Source organism: Lucilia sericata, unplaced genomic scaffold (genome assembly GCF_015586225.1).
Source record: "Lucilia sericata isolate MDLA Ls3-8-SP2 unplaced genomic scaffold, ASM1558622v1 Contig001077F_arrow, whole genome shotgun sequence".
NCBI lineage: Eukaryota > Metazoa > Arthropoda > Insecta > Diptera > Calliphoridae > Lucilia > Lucilia sericata.
The window spans coordinates 61347-85538 of record NW_023995053.1 but is presented as its reverse complement, the minus strand read 5'-3'; the positions used below and the strand labels follow the sequence as shown (position 1 = coordinate 85538).

Here is a 24192-nt window from a genome sequence, read left to right as displayed (position 1 = left end):
ATGATTGCATTTTAATATGGTATATAATTTGTAGCATAATGAGTGTTTTTACTAATTGGTGAATTTGATAGATCGGTAGAATTATTGTTCTATGTTTAATAAACGCAGTAATCTGAGGTTCCGATATGGCTGTAATTAACTTTGGCAGTTTTCGTGCTGGGACAGTCGTTTATGTACCATTTTAAAGCATTAAAATTGCCAATTGTTTTGGTATATAACTTATTGCATAATGTATTTTTAGAAAACGGCCAATTGGATAAATCGGTAGAATTATTTTCCCAGGTTTAAAAACGCGGTAATTTGAGGTTCCGATATGGTTGTGAATAACTTTGACAGTTTTCATGCTATGACAGTCATTTATGCATCATTTTAAAGCATTACATTTGCACTTTATTTTGGTGTATAATTTGTGGCATAATGAATTTTTACAAAAGTTGGATAGATCGGTATATTTATTGGTACAGGTTTAAAAATGCGGTAATTTAAGGCCCCGATATGGTTGGAAATAACTTTTATAGTTTTCATGTTATAACAGTCGTTTATACATCTTTTTATTGCATTTTAGTTGCCATTTGTTTTGGTATATAATTTATTGCATAATGTAATTTTAGAAGATGGCCAATTGGATAGATCGATAGAATTATTTTCCTAGGTTTAAAAAGGCGGTATTTTGAGGTTCCGATATGGTTGTGAATTACTTTGACAGTTTTCATGCTATGACAGTCATTTATGCATCAGCTTTGAGCATTATGATTGCACTTTAGTTTGGTATATCATTTGTGGCATAACGTGTTCGTCTAAAAAATGGTCAATTTGATGGATCGGTAGAATTATTGTGCTATGTTTAACAACGCGGTAATTTGAGGTTCCGATATGGTTGCAAATAACTTTTATAGTTTTCATGTTATAACAGTCGTTTATATATCTTTTTATTTCATTATAGTTGCCATTTGTTTTGGTATATAATTTATTGAATAATATATTTTTAGAAAATTGCCAATTGGATAGATCGGTAGAATTATTTTCACAGCTTTAAAAAGGCGGTAATTTGAGGTTCCGATATGGTTGCAAATAACATTGACAGTTTTCATGCTATGACAGTCATTTATGCTTCATTTTAAAGCATTATGATTGCACTTTAATATGGTATATCATTTGTGGCACAATGTGTTCGTCTAAAAAATGGTCAATTTGAAGGATCGGTAGAATTATTGTTCTATGTTTAAAAACGCGGTAATTTGAGGTTCCGATATGGTTGCAAATAACTTTGACAGTTTTCATGCTAGGGCAATAGTTTATTCATCATTTTAAAGCATTACAGTTGCACTACAGTTGCACTTTATTTTGGTGTATAGTTTGTGGCATAATGAATTTTTACAAAAGTTGGATAGATAATGTGTGTTTTTACTAATTGGTGAATTTGATAGATCGGTAGAATTATTGTTCTATGTTTAATAAACGCGGTAATCTGAGGTTCCGATATGGCTGCAATTAACTTTGGCAGTTTTCGTGCTAGGACAGTCGTTTATGCACCATTTTAAAGCATTAAAATTGCCATTTGTTTTGGTATATAATTTATTGCATAATGTATTTTTAGAAAACGGCCAATTGGATAAATCGGTAGAATTATTTTCCTAGGTTTAAAAACGCGGCAATTTGAGGTTCCGATATGGTTGTGAATAACTTTGACAGTTTTCATGCTATGACAGTCATTTATGCATCATTTTAAAGCATTACAGTTGCACTTTGTTTTTGTGTATAATTTGTGGCATAATGAATTTTTACAAAAATTGGATAGATCGGTATATTTATTGGTACAGGTTTAAAAATGCGGTAATTTAAGGCCCCGATATGGTTGCAAATAACTTTTATAGTTTTCATGTTATAACAGTCGTTTATACATCTTTTTATTGCATTTTAGTTGCCATTTGTTCTGGTATATAATTTATTGCATAATGTATTTTTAGAAGATGGCCAATTGGATAGATCGATAGAATTATTTTCCCAGGCTTAAAAAGGCGGTAATTTGAGGTTCCGATATGGTTGTGAATTACTTTGACAGTTTTCATGCTATGGCAGTCATTTATGCATCAGTTTAGAGCATTATGATTGCACTTTAATTTGGTATATCATTTGTGGCATAATGTGTTCGTCTAAAAAATGGTCAATTTGATGGATCGGTAGAATTATTGTTCTTTGTTTAAAAACGCATTAATTTGAGGTTCCGATATGGTTGCAAATAACTTTGACAGTTTTCATGCTAGGGCATTAGTTTACGCATCATTTTAAAGCATTACAGTTGCACTTTATTTTGGTGTATAATTTGTGGTATAATGAATTTTTACAAAAATTGGATAGATCGGTATATTTATTGGTACAGGTTCAAAAATGCGGTAATTTAAGGCTCCGATATGGTTGCAAATAACTTTTATAGTTTTCATGTTATAACAGTCGTTTATATATCTTTTTATTGCATTATAGTTGCCATTTGCTTTGGTATATAATTTATTCCATAATATATTTTTGGAAAATGGCCAATTGGATAGATCGGTAGAATTATTTTCACAGCTTTAAAAACGCGGTAGTTTGAGGTTTCGATATGGCTGCAAATAACATTGACAGTTTTCACGCTATGACAGTCATTTACGCATCATTTTAAAGCATTATGATTGCACTTTAATATGGTATATCATTTGTAGCATAATGTGTATTTTTAAAAATTGGTCAATTTGATAGATCGGTAGAATTATTGTTCTATGTTTAATAAACGCAGTAATCTGAGGTTCCGATATGGTTGCAATTAACTTTGGCAGTTTTCGTGCTAGGACAGTCGTTTATGCACCATTTTAAAGCATTAAAATTGCTATTTGTTTTGGTATATAATTTATTGCATAATATATTTTTAGAAAATTGCCAATTGGATAGATCGGCAGAATTATTTTCACAGCTTTAAAAAGGCGGTAATTTGAGGTTCCGATATGGTTGTGAATAACTTTGACAGTTTTCATGCTATGACAGTCATTTATGCATCATTTTAAAGCATTATGATTGCGCTTTAATTTGGTATATCATTTGTGGCACAATGTGTTCTTCTAAAAAATTGTAAATTCGATGGATCGGTAGAATTTTTGTTCTATGTTTAAAAACGCTATGATTTGAGGTTCCGATATGGTTGCAAATAACTTTGACAGTTTTCATGCCAGGACAATCGTTTATGCAGCATTTTAAAGCATTGCAGTTGCACTTTGTTTTGGTGTATAATTTGTGGCATAATGAATTTTTACAAAAATTGGATAGATCGGTATATTTATTGGTACAGGTTTAGAAATGCGGTAATTTAAGGCTCCGATATGGTTGCAAATATCTTTTATAGTTTTCATGTTATAGCAGTCGTTCATATATCTTTTTATTGCATTATAGTTGCCATTTGTTTTGGTATATAATTTATTGCATAATATATTTTTAGAAAATGGCCAATTGGATAGATCGGTAGAATTATTTTCACAGCTTTAAAAAGGCGGTAATTTGAGGTTCCGATATGGTTGCAAATAACATTGACAGTTTTCACGCTATGACAGTCATTTATGCATCATTTTAAAGTATTATGATTGCACTTTGATATGGTATATCATTTGTAGCATAATGTGTGTTTTTACAATTTGGTCAATTTGATAGATCGGTAGAATTATTGTTCTATGTTTAATAAACGCAGTAATCTGAGGATCCGATATGGTTGCAATTAACTTTTGCAGTTTTCGAGCTAGGACAGTCGTTTATGCATTAAAATTGCCATTTGTTTTGGTATATAATTTATTGCATAATGTATTTTTAGAAAATGGCCAATTGGATAGATCGGTAGAATTATTTTCCCAGGTTTAAAAAGGCGGTAATTTGAGGTTCCGATATGGTTGTGAATAACTTTGACAGTTTTCATGCTATGACAGTCATTTATGCATCATTTTAAAGCATTACAGTTGCACTTTGTTTTGGTGTATAATTTGTGGCATAATGAATTTTTACAAAAATTGGATATATCGGTATATTTATTGGTACAGGTTTAAAAATGCGGTAATTTAAGGCTCCGATATGGTTGCAAATAACTTTTATAGTTTTCATGTTATAACAGTCGTTTATACATCTTTTTATTGCATTATAGTTGCCATTTGTTTTGGTATATAATTTATTGCATAATGTATTTTTAGAAAATGGCCAATTGGATAGATCGATAGAATTATTTTCCCAGGTTTAAAAAGGCGGTAATTTGAGGTTCCGATATGGTTGTGAATAACTTTGACAGTTTTCATGCTATGACAGTCATTTATGCATCATTTTAAAGCATTATGATTGCACTTTCATTTGGTATATCATTTGTGGCATAATGTGCTCGTCTAAAAAATGGTAAATTTGATGGATCGGTCGAATTATTGTTCTATGTTTAAAAACGCGGTAATTTGAGGTTCCGATATGGTTGCAAATAACATTGACAGTTTTCATGCTATGACAGTCATTTATGCATCATTTTAAAGCATTATGATTGCACTTTAATTTGGTATTTCATTTGTGGCATAATGTGTTCGTCTAAAAAATGGTCAATTTGATGGATCGGTAGAATTATTGTTCTATGTTTAAAAACGCGATAATTTGAGGTTCCGATATGGTTGCAAATAACATTGACAGTTTTCATGCTATGACAGTCATTTATGCATCATTTTAAAGCATTATGATTGCACTTTAATATGGTATATCATTTGTAGCATAATGTGTGTTTTTACAAATTGGTCAATTTGATAGATCGGTAGAATTATTGTTCTATGTTTAATAAACGCGGTAATCTGAGGTTCCGATATGGTTGCTGTTTAGCCCTTAGTGGGTTAATTAATCTTATTATTTTTATTATTCCTCTTCCTTATTCTCTTAATACGTATGTACATATGTTTGCAATATATGTATTTAGTATTTACTCACTAATGTTTACCATTATTATTTCTCTTATACATTGTTTGGAAATTGTCTCATCAGTTTTAACAACAACAAAATAACTTTAACAACCGTAAGCATCCACTCTACACAATGTTAGCACACATTTGTAGATGGTGCATTACAACAACGAATTAAGTAATATTATTGTCGTTATTGCATATTAAAATACAAATTATTCAAGGTTAACTTCTTTATTGCAACTTTCCAGTAGAGAATGTAGATCAAATGAAGAAAACATGTATACAGATTTTTTTTAGTAAATTTTTAGCTGCTGATGAGACAAGTAACAAATATTCATTGTAAATAAAGGAAAAGCAAACAATAAAGAACTTTGTATTAATTTTAAATTGAATAAAGGTCTATTTTTTTTGGATTGAACCAAGAGATTTGAAAACGATCAAATCTACACATAAGGTCCTTCGAACCGGATCCCGGATTTAAATAAAGGTTTTGAATAGATAAAAATTATAACAAAATGTCTCATAATAATACTCCTAACAATACTAATAAAAGTTTACTAGAGCAAACTCCATCTGAATTTGATATAACAATAAATAAGTTTCGTGTAAAAATTTTGCAACGGAATCGACTTATAAAACGTGTTACAGATATCAGTTGCCAATGTTTTGAAGAGATGTCATACACAGAACTTGAGGTTAAATTAGAACTGCTCGAACAAAAGTACAAACAATTTGAGACTATACAATCAGAATTAGAAAACATTGATGAGTCACAAATCGAGGAAGATTTTCGAGACAAATTTGAGGATATATTTTGCGCAGCTAAAGCAAAAATCATTAACAAATTGTCGCTACACAAAACTACAACTAACCCCTTGTCGAGTACTCAAATTAATCAACACGAACCTTCATCATCGAGAGCTAAGGTGAGTCTTCCTAGACTTGAGCTACCATCGTTTAATGGACAACTTAATCAGTGGCTCAATTTCTTCAACATGTTTTCGGTAATGGTTGATAAAAATGATGAATTATCAAATGTTGAAAAATTTCAATATTTAAAGTCATGTTTGACCGGCGATGCGTCTCAACTAGTTCAATCGTTAGAAGTTACAGCAAACAATTACTGCAAGGCTTTAGATCTGCTTATATCACGATATGACAATAAACGTTACATATTTAATTCTCATATTCAAGAAATATTTAAAATTCAAAGAATGTCAAATCCAAACGTAATACAATTACGAAACTTCGTTGACTGTATTAATGGAAATCTTCGAGCTTTACAATCATTTGCATCAAAAAATCAGATTTCAGAAGGCATAATACTACAATTAATTGTCTTAAAGTTAGATATAGAAGTTGCAACAAAATGGGAAGAAGAAGTTTCTAACAATGCTAAGCAAAATAGTACAGACTCATTTTATTTACCAACATGGGGTGAGTTATCAAATTTTCTTGAACGAAGATGTCAATCCTTCGATATTATCGCAACCAACACAACATCCAGATCATCTCAATTCATACCTAGAAAACAAACTTCATTCGTCGTTTCTGGTGATCAATATTGTAATCTTTGCGAAGGTTCGGATTATCATAACCCCTTCAAATGTTCATTTTTTACGAATATGGATCCTATTTCTCGTTATGAATTAGTAAAACGAAAGGGTTTATGTTTAAATTGTTTATTCCCTAACCACATATCTAACAATTGTCCTTCGAGTAATCGTTGTCAACACTGTCGAGTAAGCCACCATACTCTACTACACAGAGAAAAGGCTAAACAAAATCCAATTGCTGCCGACAATGTTACCACAAATGAAGGTAACTCAAATTGTAACACTCCAACTGTACTAAATGTATCAAGAAGCAGAAGTGATGTCGTTCTGGCTACAGCTTTGGTGGAATTGTCTGTTGCATCTGGAAAAAAAATGGTGGCTAGAGCATTGTTGGACTCAGCCTCACAATTACATTTTATTACTGAAAGAGTTGCCCAAACTCTTCATTTACCCCGTCAAAAAACTGATTTAGATATCTCAGGGATTGGTGATAATTCGATTAAAGCATATTACCAATGTTCACTTACACTTAAGTCTACGAATTACCCTCAAATATCTTTTATTAATGCTATAATACTTTCTTCAATAACAACATGTCAGCCACAAAAATACATTAATACAGAATCTTGGAATATTCCCGCAAACATAAAATTAGCTGATCCCAATTTTAATCAGCCCGGTTCAATTGATATACTCCTTGGTGCCAGTATTTTTTATGAATTTCTTATGGTAGGTCAAATAAAACTTCGAGATAATCTTCCTATTTTGCAAAAAACCTCCTTGGGTTGGATAGTAGCAGGCGCAATATCATCGATAGCGCACTCACCATCAGTACCACCAAAAAATTCCGTATTTAGTGCTACAATTCTCGATAAATTAAACGATTGTTTAGAAAAATTTTGGACAATTGAAGATCACCACAGAATAAACAAGGAGGAAAACAATAATGATTGTGAGCGATATTTCGAAGAAACAACGTATAGATGTCCACAAACAAACAAATTCGTTGTTAGATTTCCATTTAAACCAAATGCTCAAAAACTGGGGGAATCATATGATATCGCACTTAAAAGATTTCTGTTGTTAGAAAAACGATTAAAATGTGACAAAAAACTTAATGATGAGTATTCATCATTTATTAATGAATATATAGAAATGAACCATATGAAATTACTGCCAAGAAAACAGGTGTCATCCAAATTGTTAAATTATATTCCTCATCATTGTGTAATTAAAAACGACAGTTCTACAACACGACTTCGAGTCGTATTCGATGCGTCGTGCCAAACTTCTAATGGTCTGTCGCTAAATGACATTCTTCTTACTGGACCTACACTGCAGGATGACTTGTTCACCATCTTATTTCGTTTTCGTTTACATCGTTTTGTTTTAATGGCTGACATTGAAAAAATGTTTCGGCAGGTCTTCGTCAATCCAGATGATTTAAGGTTTCAATGTATTTTGTGGCGTAATTCATCGATGGAAGAAGTGGATGTTTATCAATTACAAACCATTACATATGGCACTAGCTGTGCCACATTTTTAGCTACAAAGTGTTTACAGCAACTTGCTAAGGATAATGTAGATGTTTTTCCAACAGGTGCTGAAGTTACCCTTAAAGATTTCTACGTAGATAATCTAATGACTGGTGCTAATACAATAGAGGAAGTTATCGAAATAAAAAATCAAGTTGTTCAATTGTTAAAGTTTGGTGGATTTCCATTACGAAAGTTTGCATCAAATGTTCCTGATATTATTAAAGATATTAGTTCATCAGATAAAGAACAATTAATAAAAATACATGGCACAGAGTTCATAAAGGCACTCGGTTTAAAATGGTCACCAAAGGAAGACAATTTTCTTTTTAACTACGAAATACCATTATCAAGGACAAAAACAACGAAACGTAAAATTTTATCCCACATCGCCACATTTTTTGATCCATTGGGTTGGATAAATCCTATCATCGTAAGTTGTAAAATTTTAATGCAACACATGTGGACACTTAAACTTTCATGGGATGAAAGCGTACCCCAATGGATTGCCACACAATGGGAAGATATTTGTCAACAAATGCCGCAAATAGCTGAAGTTAAAATACCAAGGTTAGTACAAATAAATTCTGATACTGAAATTCATGCCTTTGCTGACGCAAGTACAAAGGCCTATGGAGCATGCATATATGCTGTTTCCAGAATAGATGGTACATCGTCATTGTTGTGTGCAAAATCACGTGTTGCTCCGATTAAACCAATTACATTACCCAGACTTGAACTATCAGCTGCACTTCTATCCTCTGAGCTACTTAACGAGGTATGCAACATTAAAAATGTTTCCCCTAATAACATTCATTGCTGGAGTGACTCTTCAATTGCACTATCATGGATAAAAGGAGATGCAGCAAAATGGAACCAGTTTGTGTCTAACAGAGTTCAAAAAATCAAAAATATTACGTCAAATTTTGAATGGCACTATTGCCCAACAGCAGAAAATCCAGCAGACTTAGTGTCTAGAGGAGTAAAAGTTGCTGATCTCATAGACAATAAATTATGGTTTGAAGGCCCAGAATTTCTCCTAAAAACACGCAATAATTGGCCACAATTACCACATCACAATTATGAAGATATTCCTGAAGAAAAAACTAAGGCTGCGACTCTCATCGTAAATCAATCACCAAATATATTCTTCGATTTTAAATACATCAATAATTACAAAAAGACTCTAAGAATTTTTGCCTATGTGAATAGATTTATTGCTTTAGTTAAAAAAACAAAGGAAGTTAAAAGGGGTCATATCACACTTGATGAAGAAAATCAAGCATTATTAAAAATCTGTACTATTATTCAAGTGGAATCCTTTTCTGAAGAATATAAGGCATTGTCCAAAACTAACGTTATAAATCACCAATCAAAATTAGTACAACTCTCACCATTCATCAAAGATGGTCTTATTCGTGTAGGCGGTCGTCTTCAGAATTCATCGTTGTCTTTCGATGCCATTCACCCGATTGTATTGCCTAATCATCACCCATTTGTTCGAACACTCATTAATCACCATCATCGAATCCACATGCACGCTGGAACTCAAACACTCAACAGTCTTCTTCGTGATCGCTTTTGGATTATAGATGCTCGGAACACAATTCGCCACACCATACACAATTGCATTATTTGTTATCGTTGTCGACCCCAAATATGTCAACAAATAATGGGATCATTGCCTAGAGATAGAGTCGAACCTTCATACCCATTTACTATTACCGGAGTGGACTATTGCGGTCCGTTTTCAATTACTCATCGTATAAGAGGTAAGCAACCAACAAAGGTATACATTGCCGTATTTATTTGCTTCACAACAAAGGCTATTCATATGGAGGTTGTAATGGATCTTACCACAATAGCATTCATAGCTGCTCTAAAACGATTCATAGCCAGAAGAGGCAAATGTAATACCATATATTCAGACAATGCTACCAATTTCGTTGGAGCAAATAAGGAACTGAAATTATTACTTCAACATTTCCTATCATCGGACCACATAGCTGCCGTCAGCGAGAACTGTAACCAACAAGGTATAAAGTGGAAATTTATACCTCCCCGTTCCCCACACTTTGGAGGTTTGTGGGAAAGTGCAGTAAAACAAGCAAAATATTTTCTTCGTAGAGCTGTGGGCACCTATCTCTTTTCGTATGATGAACTACAAACCGTATGTTGCCAAGCTGAAGCAATAGTTAATAGTAGACCACTTACACCAATGTCCAGTGATCCCGATGACCTTCGCGCAATAACTCCCTCACATTTCCTCATCGGTCGAACAGCTCAAACAGTACCAGAACCTTCTGTCGAACATTTTGTGTCAGGAACACTTAAACGATATCAACAAATTCAATGGGCTCAGCAACATTTTTGGCAAAGATGGCAAAGGGAGTATCTGAATGAGTTGCAAGGAAAACGTAAATGGACTACCCAGTTTGTAAACTTACAGCCGAATGATATGGTACTAGTTAAAGAAGATAATTCGCCACCAATGAAATGGCATCTAGGTCGCATAGTGGAGACAATAAAGGGCCCAGATGACAAGGTTAGAGTTGTTGTTGTCAAAACTAGTGATGGTCAACACAAAAGAGCTATTACAAAAATATGTAAATTACCAATAAATTGAACCAGCATATGGCGGGGGAGTATGTTTAGCCCTTAGTGGGTTAATTAATCTTATTATTTTTATTATTCCTCTTCCTTATTCTCTTAATACGTATGTACATATGTTTGCAATATATGTATTTAGTATTTACTCACTAATGTTTACCATTATTATTTCTCTTATACATTGTTTGGAAATTGTCTCATCAGTTTTAACAACAACAAAATAACTTTAACAACCGTAAGCATCCACTCTACACAATGTTAGCACACATTTGTAGATGGTGCATTACAACAACGAATTAAGTAATATTATTGTCGTTATTGCATATTAAAATACAAATTATTCAAGGTTAACTTCTTTATTGCAACTTTCCAGTAGAGAATGTAGATCAAATGAAGAAAACATGTATACAGATTTTTTTTAGTAAATTTTTAGCTGCTGATGAGACAAGTAACAAATATTCATTGTAAATAAAGGAAAAGCAAACAATAAAGAACTTTGTATTAATTTTAAATTGAATAAAGGTCTATTTTTTTGGATTGAACCAAGGGATTTGAAAACGATCAAATCTACACAGTTGCAATTAACTTTGGCAGTTTTCGTGCTAGGACAGTCGTTTATGCACCATTTTAAAGCATTAAAATTGCCATTTGTTTTGGTGTATAATTTATTGCATAATATATTTTTAGAAAATGGCCAATTGGATAGATCGGTAGAATTATTTTCCCAGGTTTAAAAAGGCGGTAATTTGAGGTTCCGATATGGTTGTGAATAACTTTGACAGTTTTCATGCTATGACAGTCATCTATACATCATTTTAAAGCATTATGATTGCACTTTAATTTCGTATATCATTTGTGGCATAATGTGTTCGTCCAAAAAATGGTAAATTTGATGGATCGGTCGAATTATTGTTCTATGTTTAAAAACGCGGTAATTTGAGGTTCCGATATGGTTGCAAATAACATTGACAGTTTTCATGCTATGACAGTCATTTATGCATCCTTTTAAAGCATTATGATTGCACTTTAATATGGTATATCATTAGCATAATGTGTGTTTTTACAAATTGGTCAATTTGATAGATCGGTAGAATTATTGTTCTATGTTTAATAAACGTAGTAATCTGAGGTTCCGATATGGTTGCAATTAACTTTGGCAGTTTTCGTGCTAGGACAGTCGTTTATGCATTAAAATTGCCATTTGTTTTGGTATATAATTTATTGCATAATGTATTTTTAGAAAATGGCCAATTGGATAGATCGGTAGAATTATTTTCCCAGGTTTAAAAAGGCGGTAATTTGAGGGTCCGATATGGTTGTGAATAACTTTGACAGTTTTCATGCTATGACAGTCATTTATGCATCATTTTAAAGCACTGTTATTGTACTTTAATTTGGTATATCATTTGTAGCATAATGTGTTCGTCTAAAAAATGGACAATTTGATGGATCGGTAGAATTATTGTTCTATGTTTAAAAACGCGGTAATTTGAGCTTCCGATATCGTTGCAATTAACTTTGGCAGTTTTCGTGCTAGGACAGTCATTTATGCACCATTTTAAAGCATTAAAATTGCCATTTGTTTTGGTATATAATTCATTGCATAATGTATTTTTAGAAAATGGCCAATTGGATAGATCGGTAGAATTATTCTCCCAGGTTTAAAAAGGCTGTAATTTGATCGGTAGAATTATTTTCACAGCTTTAAAAACGCGGTAATTTGAGGTTCCGATATGGCTGCAAATAACATTGAAAGTTTTCACGCTATGACAGTCATTTATGCATCATTTTAAAGCATTATGATTGCACTTTATTATGGTATATCATTTGTAGCATAATGTGTGTTTTTACAAATTGGTCAATTTGATAGATCGGTAGAATTATTGTTCTATGTTTAATAAACGCAGTAATCTGAGGTTCCGATATGGTTGCAATTAACTTTGGCAGTTTTCGTGCTAGGACAGTCGTTCATGCACCATTTTAAAGCATTAAAATTGCCATTTGTTTTGGTGTATAATTTATTGCATAATATATTTTTAGAAAATGGCCAATTGGATAGATCGGTAGAACTATTTTCCCAGGTTTAAAAAGGCGGTAATTTGAGGTTCCGATATGGTTGTGAATAACTTTGACAGTTTTCATGCTATGACAGTCATCTATACATCATGTTAAAGCATTATGATTGCACTTTAATTTCGTATATCATTTGTGGCATAATGTGTTCGTCTAAAAAATGGTAAATTTGATGGATCGGTCGAATTATTGTTTTATGTTTAAAAACGCGGTAATTTGAGGTTCCGATATGGTTGCAAATAACATTGACAGTTTTCATGCTATGACAGTCATTTATGCATCCTTTTAAAGCATTATGATTGCACTTTAATATGGTATATCATTTGTAGCATAATGTGTGTTTTTACAAATTGGTCAATTTGATAGATCGGTAGAATTATTGTTCTATGTTTAATAAACGCAGTAATCTGAGGTTCCGATATGGTTGCAATTAACTTTGGCAGTTTTCGTGCTAGGACAGTCGTTTATGCATTAAAATTGCCATTTGTTTTGGTGTATAATTTATTGCATAATATATTTTTAGAAAATGGCCAATTGGATAGATCGGTAGAATTATTTTCCCAGGTTTAAAAAGGCGGTAATTTGAGGTTCCGATATGGTTGTGAATAACTTTGACAGTTTTCATGCTATGACAGTCATCTATACATCATTTTAAAGCATTATGATTGCACTTTAATTTCGTATATCATTTGTGGCATAATGTGTTCGTCCAAAAAATGGTAAATTTGATGGATCGGTCGAATTATTGTTCTATGTTTAAAAACGCGGTAATTTTAGGTTCCGATATGGTTGCAAATAACATTGACAGTTTTCATGCTATGACAGTCATTTATGCATCCTTTTAAAGCATTATGATTGCACTTTAATATGGTATATCATTTGTAGCATAATGTGTGTTTTTACAAATTGGTCAATTTGATAGATCGGTAGAATTATTGTTCTATGTTTAATAAACGTAGTAATCTGAGGTTCCGATATGGTTGCAATTAACTTTGGCAGTTTTCGTGCTAGGACAGTCGTTTATGCATTAAAATTGCCATTTGTTTTGGTATATAATTTATTGCATAATGTATTTTTAGAAAATGGCCAATTGGATAGATCGGTAGAATTATTTTCCCAGGTTTAAAAAGGCGGTAATTTGAGGGTCCGATATGGTTGTGAATAACTTCGACAGTTTTCATGCTATGACAGTCATTTATGCATCATTTTAAAGCATTGTGATTGTACTTTAATTTGGTATATCATTTGTAGCATAATGTGTTCGTCTAAAAAATGGTCAATTTGATGGATCGGTAGAATTATTGTTCTATGTTTAAAAACGCGGTAATTTGAGCTTCCGATATGGTTGCAATTAACTTTGGCAGTTTTCGTGCTAGGACAGTCATTTATGCACCATTTTAAAGCATTAAAATTGCCATTTGTTTTGGTATATAATTCATTGCATAATGTATTTTTAGAAAATGGCCAATTGGATAGATCGGTAGAATTATTCTCCCAGGTTTAAAAAGGCTGTAATTTGATCGGTAGAATTATTTTCACAGCTTTAAAAACGCGGTAATTTGAGGTTCCGATATGGCTGCAAATAACATTGACAGTTCTCACGCTATGACAGTCATTTATGCATCATTTTAAAGCATTATGATTGCACTTTATTATGGTATATCATTTGTAGCATAATGTGTGTTTTTACAAATTGGTCAATTTGATAGATCGGTAGAATTATTGTTCTATGTTTAATAAACGCAGTAATCTGAGGTTCCGATATGGTTGCAATTAACTTTGGCAGTTTTCGTGCTAGGACAGTCGTTTATGCATTAAAATTGCCATTTGTTTTGGTATATAATTTATTGCATTATGTATTTTTAGAAAATGGCCAATTGGATAGATCGGTAGAATTATTTTCCCAGGTTTAAAAACGCGGTAATTTGAGGTTCCGATATTGCTGTGAATAACTTTGACAGTTTTCATGCTATGACAGTCATTTATGCATCATTTTAAAGCATTAAAGTTGCACTTTGTTTTGGTGTATAATTTGTGGCATAATGAATTTTTACAAAAATTGGATAGATCGGTATATTTATTGGTACAGGTTTAAAAATGCGGTAATTTAAGGCTCCGATATGGTTGCAAATAACTTTTATAGTTTTCATGTTATAACAGTTGTTTATACATCTTTTTATTGCATTATAGTTGCCATTTGTTTTGGTATATAATTTATTGCATAATGTATTTTTAGAAAATGGCCAATTGGATAGATCGATAGAATTATTTTCCCAGGTTTAAAAAGGCGGTAATTTGAGGTTCCGGTATGGTTGTGAATAACTTTGACAGTTTTCATGCTATGACAGTCATTTATACATCATTTTAAAGCATTATGATTGCACTTTAATTTGGTATATCATTTGTGGCATAATGTGTTCGTCTAAAAAATGGTAAATTTGATGGATCGGTAGAATTATTGTTCTATGTTTAAAAACGCGGTAATTTGAGGTTCCGATATGGTTGCAAATAACATTGACAGTTTTCATGCTATGACAGTCATTTATGCATCATTTTAAAGCATTATGATTGCACTTTAATATGGTATATCATTTGTAGCATAATGTGTGTTTTTACAAATTGGTCAATTTGATAGATCGGTAGAATTATTGTTCTATGTTTAATAAACGCAGTAATCTGAGGTTCCGATATGGTTGCTATTAACTTTGGCAGTTTTCGTGCTAGGACAGTCGTTTATGCATTAAAATTGCCATTTGTTTTGGTATATAATTTATTGCATAATGTATTTTTAGAAAATGGCCAATTGGATAGATCGGTAGAATTATTTTCCCAGGTTTAAAAAGGCGGTAATTTGAGGTTCCGATATGGTTGTGAATAACTTTGACAGTTTTCATGCTATGACAGTAATTTATGCATCATTTTAAAGCATTATGATTGTACTTTAATTTGGTATATCATTTGTAGCATAATGTGTTCGTCTAAAAAATGGTCAATTTGATGGATCGGTAGAATTATTGTTCTATGTTTAATAAACGCTGTAATCTGAGGTTCCGATATGGTTGCAGTTAACTTTGGCAGTTTTCGTGCTAGTACAGTCATTTATGCACCATTTTAAAGCATTAAAATTGCCATTTGTTTTGGTATATAATTTATTGCATAATGTATTTTTAGAAAATGGCCAATTGGATAGATCGGTAGAATTATTCTCCCAGGTTTAAAAAGGCTGCAATTTGAGGTTCCGCTATGGTTGCGAATAACTTTGACAGTTTTCATGCTATGACAATCATTTATGCATCATTTTAATGCATTACGATTGTACTTTAACTTGGTATATCACTTGTGGCAAAATGTGTTCTTCTAAAAAATTGTAAATTTGATGGATCGGTAGAATTGTTGTTCTATGTTTAAAAACGCTATGATTTGAGGTTCCGTTATGGTTGCAAATAACATTGACAGTTTTCATGCTATGACAGTCATTTATGCATCATTTTAAAGAATTACATTTGCACTTTGTTTTGGTGTATAATTTGTGGCATAATGAGTTTTTACAAAAATTGGATAGATCGGTATATTTATTGGTACAGGTTTAGAAATGCGGTAATTTAAGGCTCCGATATGGTTGCAAATATCTTTTATAGTTTTCATGTTATAGGAGTCGTTTATATATCTTTTTATTGCATTATAGTTGCCATTTGTTTTGGTATATAATTTATTGCATAATATATTTTTGGAAAATGGCCAATTGGATAGATCGGTAGAATTATTTTTACAGCTTTAAAAACGCGGTAATTTGAGGTTCCGATATGGCTGCAAATAACATTGACAGTTTTCACGCTATGACAGTCATTTATGCATAATTTTAAAGCATTATGATTGCACTTTAACATGGTATATCATTTGTAGCATAATGTGTGTTTTTACAATTTGGTCAATTTGATAGATCGGTAGAATTATTGTTCTATGTTTAATAAACGCAGTAATCTGAGGATCCGATATGGTTGCAATTAACTTTTGCAGTTTTCGTGCTAGGACAGTCGTTTATGCATTAAAATTGCCATTTGTTTTGGTATATAATTTATTGCATAATGTATTTTTAGAAAATGGCCAATTGGATAGATCGGTAGAATTATTTTCCCAGGTTTAAAAACGCGGTAATTTGAGGTTCCGATATGGTTGTGAATAACTTTGACAGTTTTCATGCTATGACAGTCATTTATGCATCATTTTAAAGCATTACAGTTGCACTTTGTTTTGGTGTATAATTTGTGGCACAATGAATTTTTACAAAAATTGGATATATCGGTATATTTATTGGTACAGGTTTAAAAATGCGGTAATTTAAGGCTCCGATATGGTTGCAAATAACTTTTATAGTTTTCATGTTATAACAGTCGTTTATACATCTTTTTATTGCATTATAGTTGCCATTTGTTTTGGTATATAATTTATTGCATAATGTATTTTTAGAAAATGGCCAATTGGATAGATCGGTAGAATTATTTTCCCAGGTTTTAAAAGGCGGTAATTTGAGGTTCCGATATGGTTGTGAATAACTTTGACAGTTTTCATGCTAGGACAGTCGTTTATGCACCATTTTAAAGCATTAAAATTGCCATTTGTTTTGGTATATAGTCATTTATGCATCATTTTAAAGCATTATGATTGCACTTTAATTTGGAATATCATTTGTGGCATAATGTGTTCGTCTAAAAAATGGTAAATTTGATGGATCGGTAGAACTATTGTTCTATGTTTAAAAACGCGATAATTTGAGGTTCCGATATGGTTGCAAATAACATTGACAGTTTTCATTCTATGACAGTCATTTATGCATCATTTTAAAGCATTATGATTGCACTTTAATATGGTATATCATTTGTAGCATAATGTGTGTTTTTACAAATTGGTCAATTTGATAGATGGGTAGAATTATTGTTCTATGTTTAATAAACGCAGTAATCTGAGGTTCCGATATGGTTGCAATTAACTTTGGCAGTTTTCGTGCTAGGACAGTCGTTTATGCACCATTTTAAAGCATTAAAATTGCCATTTGTTTTGGTATATAATTTATTGCATAATGTATTTTTAGAAAATGGCCAATTGGATAGATCGGTAGAATTATTCTCCCAGGTTTAAAAAGGCTGCAATTTGAGGTTCCGATATGGTTGCGAATAACTTTGACAGTTTTCATGCTATGACAATCATTTATGCATCATTTTAATGCATTACGATTGTACTTTAACTTGGTATATCACTTGTGGCAAAATGTGTTCTTCTAAAAAATTGTAAATTTGATGGATCGGTAGAATTGTTGTTCTATGTTTAAAAACGCTATGATTTGAGGTTCCGTTATGGTTGCAAATAACATTGACAGTTTTCATGCTATGACAGTCATTTATGCATCATTTTAAAGAATTACATTTGCTCTTTGTTTTGGTGTATAATTTGTGGCATAATGAGTTTTACAAAAATTGGATAGATCGGTATATTTATTGGTACAGGTTTAGAAATGCGGTAATTTAAGGCTCCGATATGGTTGCAAATATCTTTTATAGTTTTCATGTTATAGCAGTCGTTTATATATCTTTTTATTGCATTATAGTTGCCATTTGTTTTGGTATATAATTTATTGCATAATATATTTTTAGAAAATGGCCAATTGGATAGATCGGTAGAATTATTTTTACAGCTTTAAAAACGCGGTAATTTGAGGTTCCGATATGGCTGCAAATAACATTGACAGTTTTCACGCTATGACAGTCATTTATGCATAATTTTAAAGCATTATGATTGCACTTTAATATGGTATATCATTTGTAGCATAATGTGTGTTTTACAATTTGGTCAATTTGATAGATCGGTAGAATTATTGTTCTATGTTTAATAAACGCAGTAATCTGAGGATCCGATATGGTTGCAATTAACTTTTGCAGTTTTCGTGCTAGGACAGTCGTTTATGCATTAAAATTGCCATTTGTTTTGGTATATAATTTATTGCATAATGTATTTTTAGAAAATGGCCAATTGGATAGATCGGTAGAATTATTTTCCCAGGTTTAAAAACGCGGTAATTTGAGGTTCCGATATGGTTGTGAATAACTTTGACAGTTTTCATGCTATGACAGTCATTTATGCATCATTTTAAAGCATTACAGTTGCACTTTGTTTTGGTGTATAATTTGTGGCATAATGAATTTTTACAAAAATTGGATAGATCGGTATATTTATTGGTACAGGTTTAAAAATGCGGTAATTTAAGGCTCCGATATGGTTGCAAATAAATTTTATAGTTTTCATGTTATAACAGTCGTTTATACATCTTTTTATTGCATTATAGTTGCCATTTGTTTTGGTATATAATTTATTGCATAATGTATTTTTAGAAAATGGCCAATTGGATAGATCGATAGAATTATTTTCCCAGGTTTAAAAAGGCGGTAATTTGAGGTTCCGATATGGTTGTGAATAACTTTGACAGTTTTCATGCTATGACAGTCATTTATGCATCATTTTAAAGCATTATGATTGTACTTTAATTTGGTATATCATTTGTAGCATAATGTGTTCGTCTAAAAAATGGTCAATTTGATGGATCGGTAGAATTTGATTTGATTTGATTTGATTTATTTCCTCCAAAAATTCAATTACATTTTCACTTAAAACTAATTTAATTAAATATCTCCCAACATAAGGGTTATCCTACTGAGACTTATTTACATTCTAAGGCACAAATAACAGCTCAGCTGTTTACAATCATCTTTAACTTACATCTATCTATAATAATTTTCCGAAAAAAAAGGATAAAAAAGGAATTCATTTTCTTAAAAACTAAGGCCGTAAATACATACTAAATAACACTTAAAACTAAAGTAACAAAAAAGGCAAACATAAAAATAAACAAAACAAAAAGAAAAATAAAAAATTCAGTTATTGCTCGGTGTTATACACCAGATCCTCAATATCAAGGGTATTAACCCTTCTATGGTAAAATAGGTGTCCTGCATCACCATAGAGGAGATTTCCGTTCCTCAAAGTTAAAATATCAATAGGAGAGAAGTACCGATTTAAATGCAGGGCCTCGAGATCATAAGGTCGTTGGAAACATTCCGCAACAATGCCATTGTCCAAAGAGGATGCGCGCTCAAGGAATTTAATGGCAGAGCCAACCAAGAAAACGTCAATCCTCTCAAAGTCAATGCCATTGTATATCGACCTGGAAGTGGGTCTTCTGAAGATTCCATCGGGACACATTCTGGGTCCTAATCCCAGACAGGAAGACAAGATTCTTCTCTCCCATATCCTAAGCCTCTCCATCTGATGGGAAGATATTCCAAACCAGACTGGAAAGGCGTAGGCTATGAGAGGTCTAATAATCTGTCTATATACAAGGAGCCTGACCTCATTAGTGAGAGCATTCCGTCGTCTAAGTACACTAATATATGAGTAGAAGACCTTCTTAACCTTCCCCAAGACATGGTCAATGTGTCTGTAGTATTCAAAGTTTTCATGGAATATAACCCCAAGATACCTAAATCTATCCGATGTACGTACAGGCTCACCACCAATAGATAAACTGGGTATAAAACCCCTAGCATTAGGGTAAAGGCGCCCTCGTCTTCCCTTAATCATCACTCCGTCCGTTTTGTCCAGGTTAAGTTTCAGTCCCCACTTCTTAAAATAGTCATTTAAAATTTCCAGGTACGTATTCATCCTATTGTTCAAGGTCCTCGCCCTAGGTCCATTCATTGCCACTAGCATGTCATCTGCGTATATCAGTAAAATGTTACCTTCAGGAGGCTGAGGAATGTCGGAGACAAAAATGTTGTAGAGGACAGGGCCAAGAATGGAACCCTGTGGTACACCTGCCTCTACAGTCCTTCCATCAGACAGCTCCTCATTCACCCTAACACAAAAGGTACGATTCCTTAGAAAGTCCGTTACTATCCTACACGTATTTCTGTCAAACCCTAAGTCCATCATCTTATAAATTATCCCGTCCTGCCATACGGTGTCAAATGCCTTCGCGAAATCTAGACTTACAGCCAAAGTCGGATATCTCTTATTAAGCCCCCTGGCCACATAATCCGCAAACACCACAAGAGCATGGGAGGTCGAGTGTCTGTTTTTAAAGCCAAACTGACAGTCCCTCAGGACTCCACCTTCCATGATCCTGCGATTTATTCCGGACACAATAAACCACTCCAACAATTTGCCAAATGATGACAATAACGAGATCGGTCTGTAATCGCCAGCCGTCCCAGAATTCGATCCATATTTTGGAATAGGAACTACCAATGCCCTTTTCCATTCTACTGGGAAATATCCGATATTCAGACAATGATTCATCAGGATCGCCAAGTGTCGCCATGTTCCAATGTCCGTCTTTTTCAAGACAAAATCCGGAACCTTATCCCCACCACTGGACTTCTTATTTGCTCTTCTTTTCAGGGCATATCCAACATCGCAAGGTGTCACAAAGTTACATTCCTCCGAACGGAAATTAACATCAATCATTGTGCCATTTGCCAACATATCCCGACCAAAAGTCAGGAACGGCTCATGATTAGAAAGTGTTGAGACTTCCCGCCTCACGATATCCCCAAAAGAGGATGCGCGCATGTCACATCCACTCTTGTGAACATCGGAGAAGCGGTCAGCCAACAATTCCGCCTTGTCAAAATCCGTCATGAGAAATGTACCATTAGAATCAACAAGATTCTCAATCGGTGCTCTCTTGCAGATGCCGGCTCCCCTTCTCACCTGACTAAATGTCCTATTATTAAGGCGAATCTTCCGCAAATAATCAGTCCAGTAGCTGTTCTCATAAGTGGCAATGGCGCCCTGAATAATCTTGTCCAAATTCCGAACATCAGCCCTCAAAATAGAATATCTTGTCGGATCAGGAGTCCTATATAATATTCTTCTCAGTCTTTTCTTTTCAGATATTAAATGCAGAATATTCGGTGGAAGTTTCATCAGTCCTTTATTACCCGAAGGTATTTTCGGAATCGACTCTTCCATCGCATTTCTGAAAATCGTGCTCATTGACTCGATACTGGCATCTATTTCCTGAGAAGTAACATTGCGATCCAGAGGAAGCTCACTGTCCGGCAAGTTTTGGGCTAATATTCTATTAAATCGTTTCCTATCCATACGATCAAAATCAAAAAATGTAGGACGAACCGCCTGTTGCAGATCCCGTCCCTGAATCATTATCTCCACGGCATGATGGTCCGATTGGTATTGTAAGGTCCGAAGTCCATTAGCAGAGGATGTGGCCAGGGAAATGTCGGATGATGACATAAAAATATCCAAATATGATGACGATGTCCCACAAACACGAGTCGGGCCCTCAGTTGGATGTATAGCAATATCAGGACATGATAACAAAAAGTCACGTAGGCAATGTCCACTGGGATTACAAAAATTGTCTCCCCAATAAACATGCCTAGCATTCAAGTCCCATGGATCGGTAGAATTATTGTTCTATGTTTAAAAACGCGGTAATTTGAGCTTCCGATATGTTTGCAATTAACTTTGGCAGTTTTCGTGCTAGGACAGTCATTTATGCACCATTTTAAAGCATTAAAATTGCCATTTGTTTTGGTATATAATTTATTGCATAATGTATTTTTAGAAAATGGCCAATTGGATAGATCGGTAGAATTATTCTCCCAGGTTTAAAAAGGCTGTAATTTGAGGTTCCGATATGGTTGCGAATAACTTTGACAGTTTTCATGCTATGACAATCATTTATGCATCATTTTAATGCATTACGATTGTACTTTAACTTGGTATATCACTTGTGGCAAAATGTGTTCTTCTAAAAAATTGTAAATTTGATGGATCGGTAGAATTGTTGTTCTATGTTTAAAAACGCTATGATTTTAGGTTCCGATATGGTTGCAAATAACATTGACAGTTTTCATGCTATGACAGTCATTTATGCATCATTTTAAAGCATTATGATTGCACTTTAATATGGTATATCATTTGTAGCATAATGTGCGTTTTTACAAATTGGTCAATTTGATAGATCGGTGGAATTATTTTTCTATGTTTAATAAACGCAGTAATCTGAGGTTCCGATATGGGTGCAATTAACTTTGGCAGTTTTCGTGCTAGGACAGTCGTTTATGCATTAAAATTGGCATTTGTTTTGGTATATAATTTATTGCATAATGTATTTTTAGAAAATGGCCAATTGAATAGATCGGTAGAATTATTTTCCCAGGTTTAAATAGGCGGTAATTTGAGGTTCCGATATGGTTGTGAATAACTTTGACTGTTTTCATGCTATGACAGTCAATTATGCATCATTTTAGAGCATTATGATTGCACTTTAATTTGGTATATCACTTGTGGCAAAATGTGTTCTTCTAAAAAATTGTAAATTTGATGGATCGGTAGAATTATTGTTCTATGTTTAAAAACGCGGTAATTTGAGGTTCCGATATGGTTGCAAATAACTTTGACAGTTTTCATGCTAGGGCAATAGTTTAGGCATCATTTTAAAGCATAAGAGTTGCACTTTATTTTGGTGTATAATTTGTGGCATAATGAATTTTTACAAAAATTGGATAGATCGGTATATTTATTGGTACAGGTTCAAAAATGCGGTAATTTAAGGCTCCGATATGGTTGCAAATAACTTTTATAGTTTTCATGTTATAACAGTCGTTTATATATCTTTTTATTGCATTATAGTTGCCATTTGCTTTGGTATATAATTTATTCCATAATATATTTTTAGAAAATGGCCAATTGTATAGATCGGTAGAATTATTTTCCCAGGTTTAAAAGGGCGGTAATTTGAGGTTCCGATATGGTTGCGAATAACTTTGACTGTTTTCATGCTATGACAATAATTTATGCATCACTTTAATTCATTACGATTGTACTTTAACTTGGTATATCATTTGTGGCAAAATGTGTTCTTCTAAAAAATTGTAAATTCAATGGATCGGTAGAATTGTTGTTCTATGTTTAAAAACGCTATGATTTGAGGTTCGGATATGGTTGCAAATAACTTTGACAGTTTTCATGCCAAGACAATCGTTTATGCATCATTTTAAAGCATTACATTTGCACTTTGTTTTGGTGTATAATTTGTGGCATAATGAATTTTTACAAAAATTGGATAGATCGGTATATTTATTGGTACAGGTTTAGAAATGCGGTAATTTAAGGCTCCGATATGGTTGCAAATATCTTTTATAGTTTTCATGTTATAACAGTCGTTTATATATCTTTTTATTGCATTATAGTTGCCATTTGCTTTGGTACATAATTTATTCCATAATATATTTTTAGAAAATGGCCAATTGGATAGATCGGTAGAATTATTTTCACAGCTTTAAAAAGGCGGTAATTTGAGGTTCCGATATGGTTGCAAATAACATTGACAGTTTTCATGCTATGACAGTCATTTATGCATCATTTTAAAGCATTGTGATTGCACTTTAATATGGTATATAT

General features: G+C 32.9%; 1 protein-coding gene across 1 annotated transcript; it reads left to right on the top strand.

Annotated features, from left to right (window-relative positions):
- Positions 1-5455: 5455 nt before the first annotated feature.
- LOC119609874 lies at positions 5456-10657 on the top strand. The gene has a single exon (XM_037964867.1). The coding sequence runs from the start codon at positions 5456-5458 to the stop codon at positions 10655-10657; it is 5202 nt and encodes a 1733-aa protein (XP_037820795.1).
- Positions 10658-24192: the final 13535 nt, after the last annotated feature.

Bases quoted from the DNA above. Each gene is read 5' to 3' on its own strand.
- LOC119609874 (XM_037964867.1), top strand. From the start codon at position 5,456: ATGTCTCATAATAATACTCCTAACAATACTAATAAAAGTTTACTAGAG.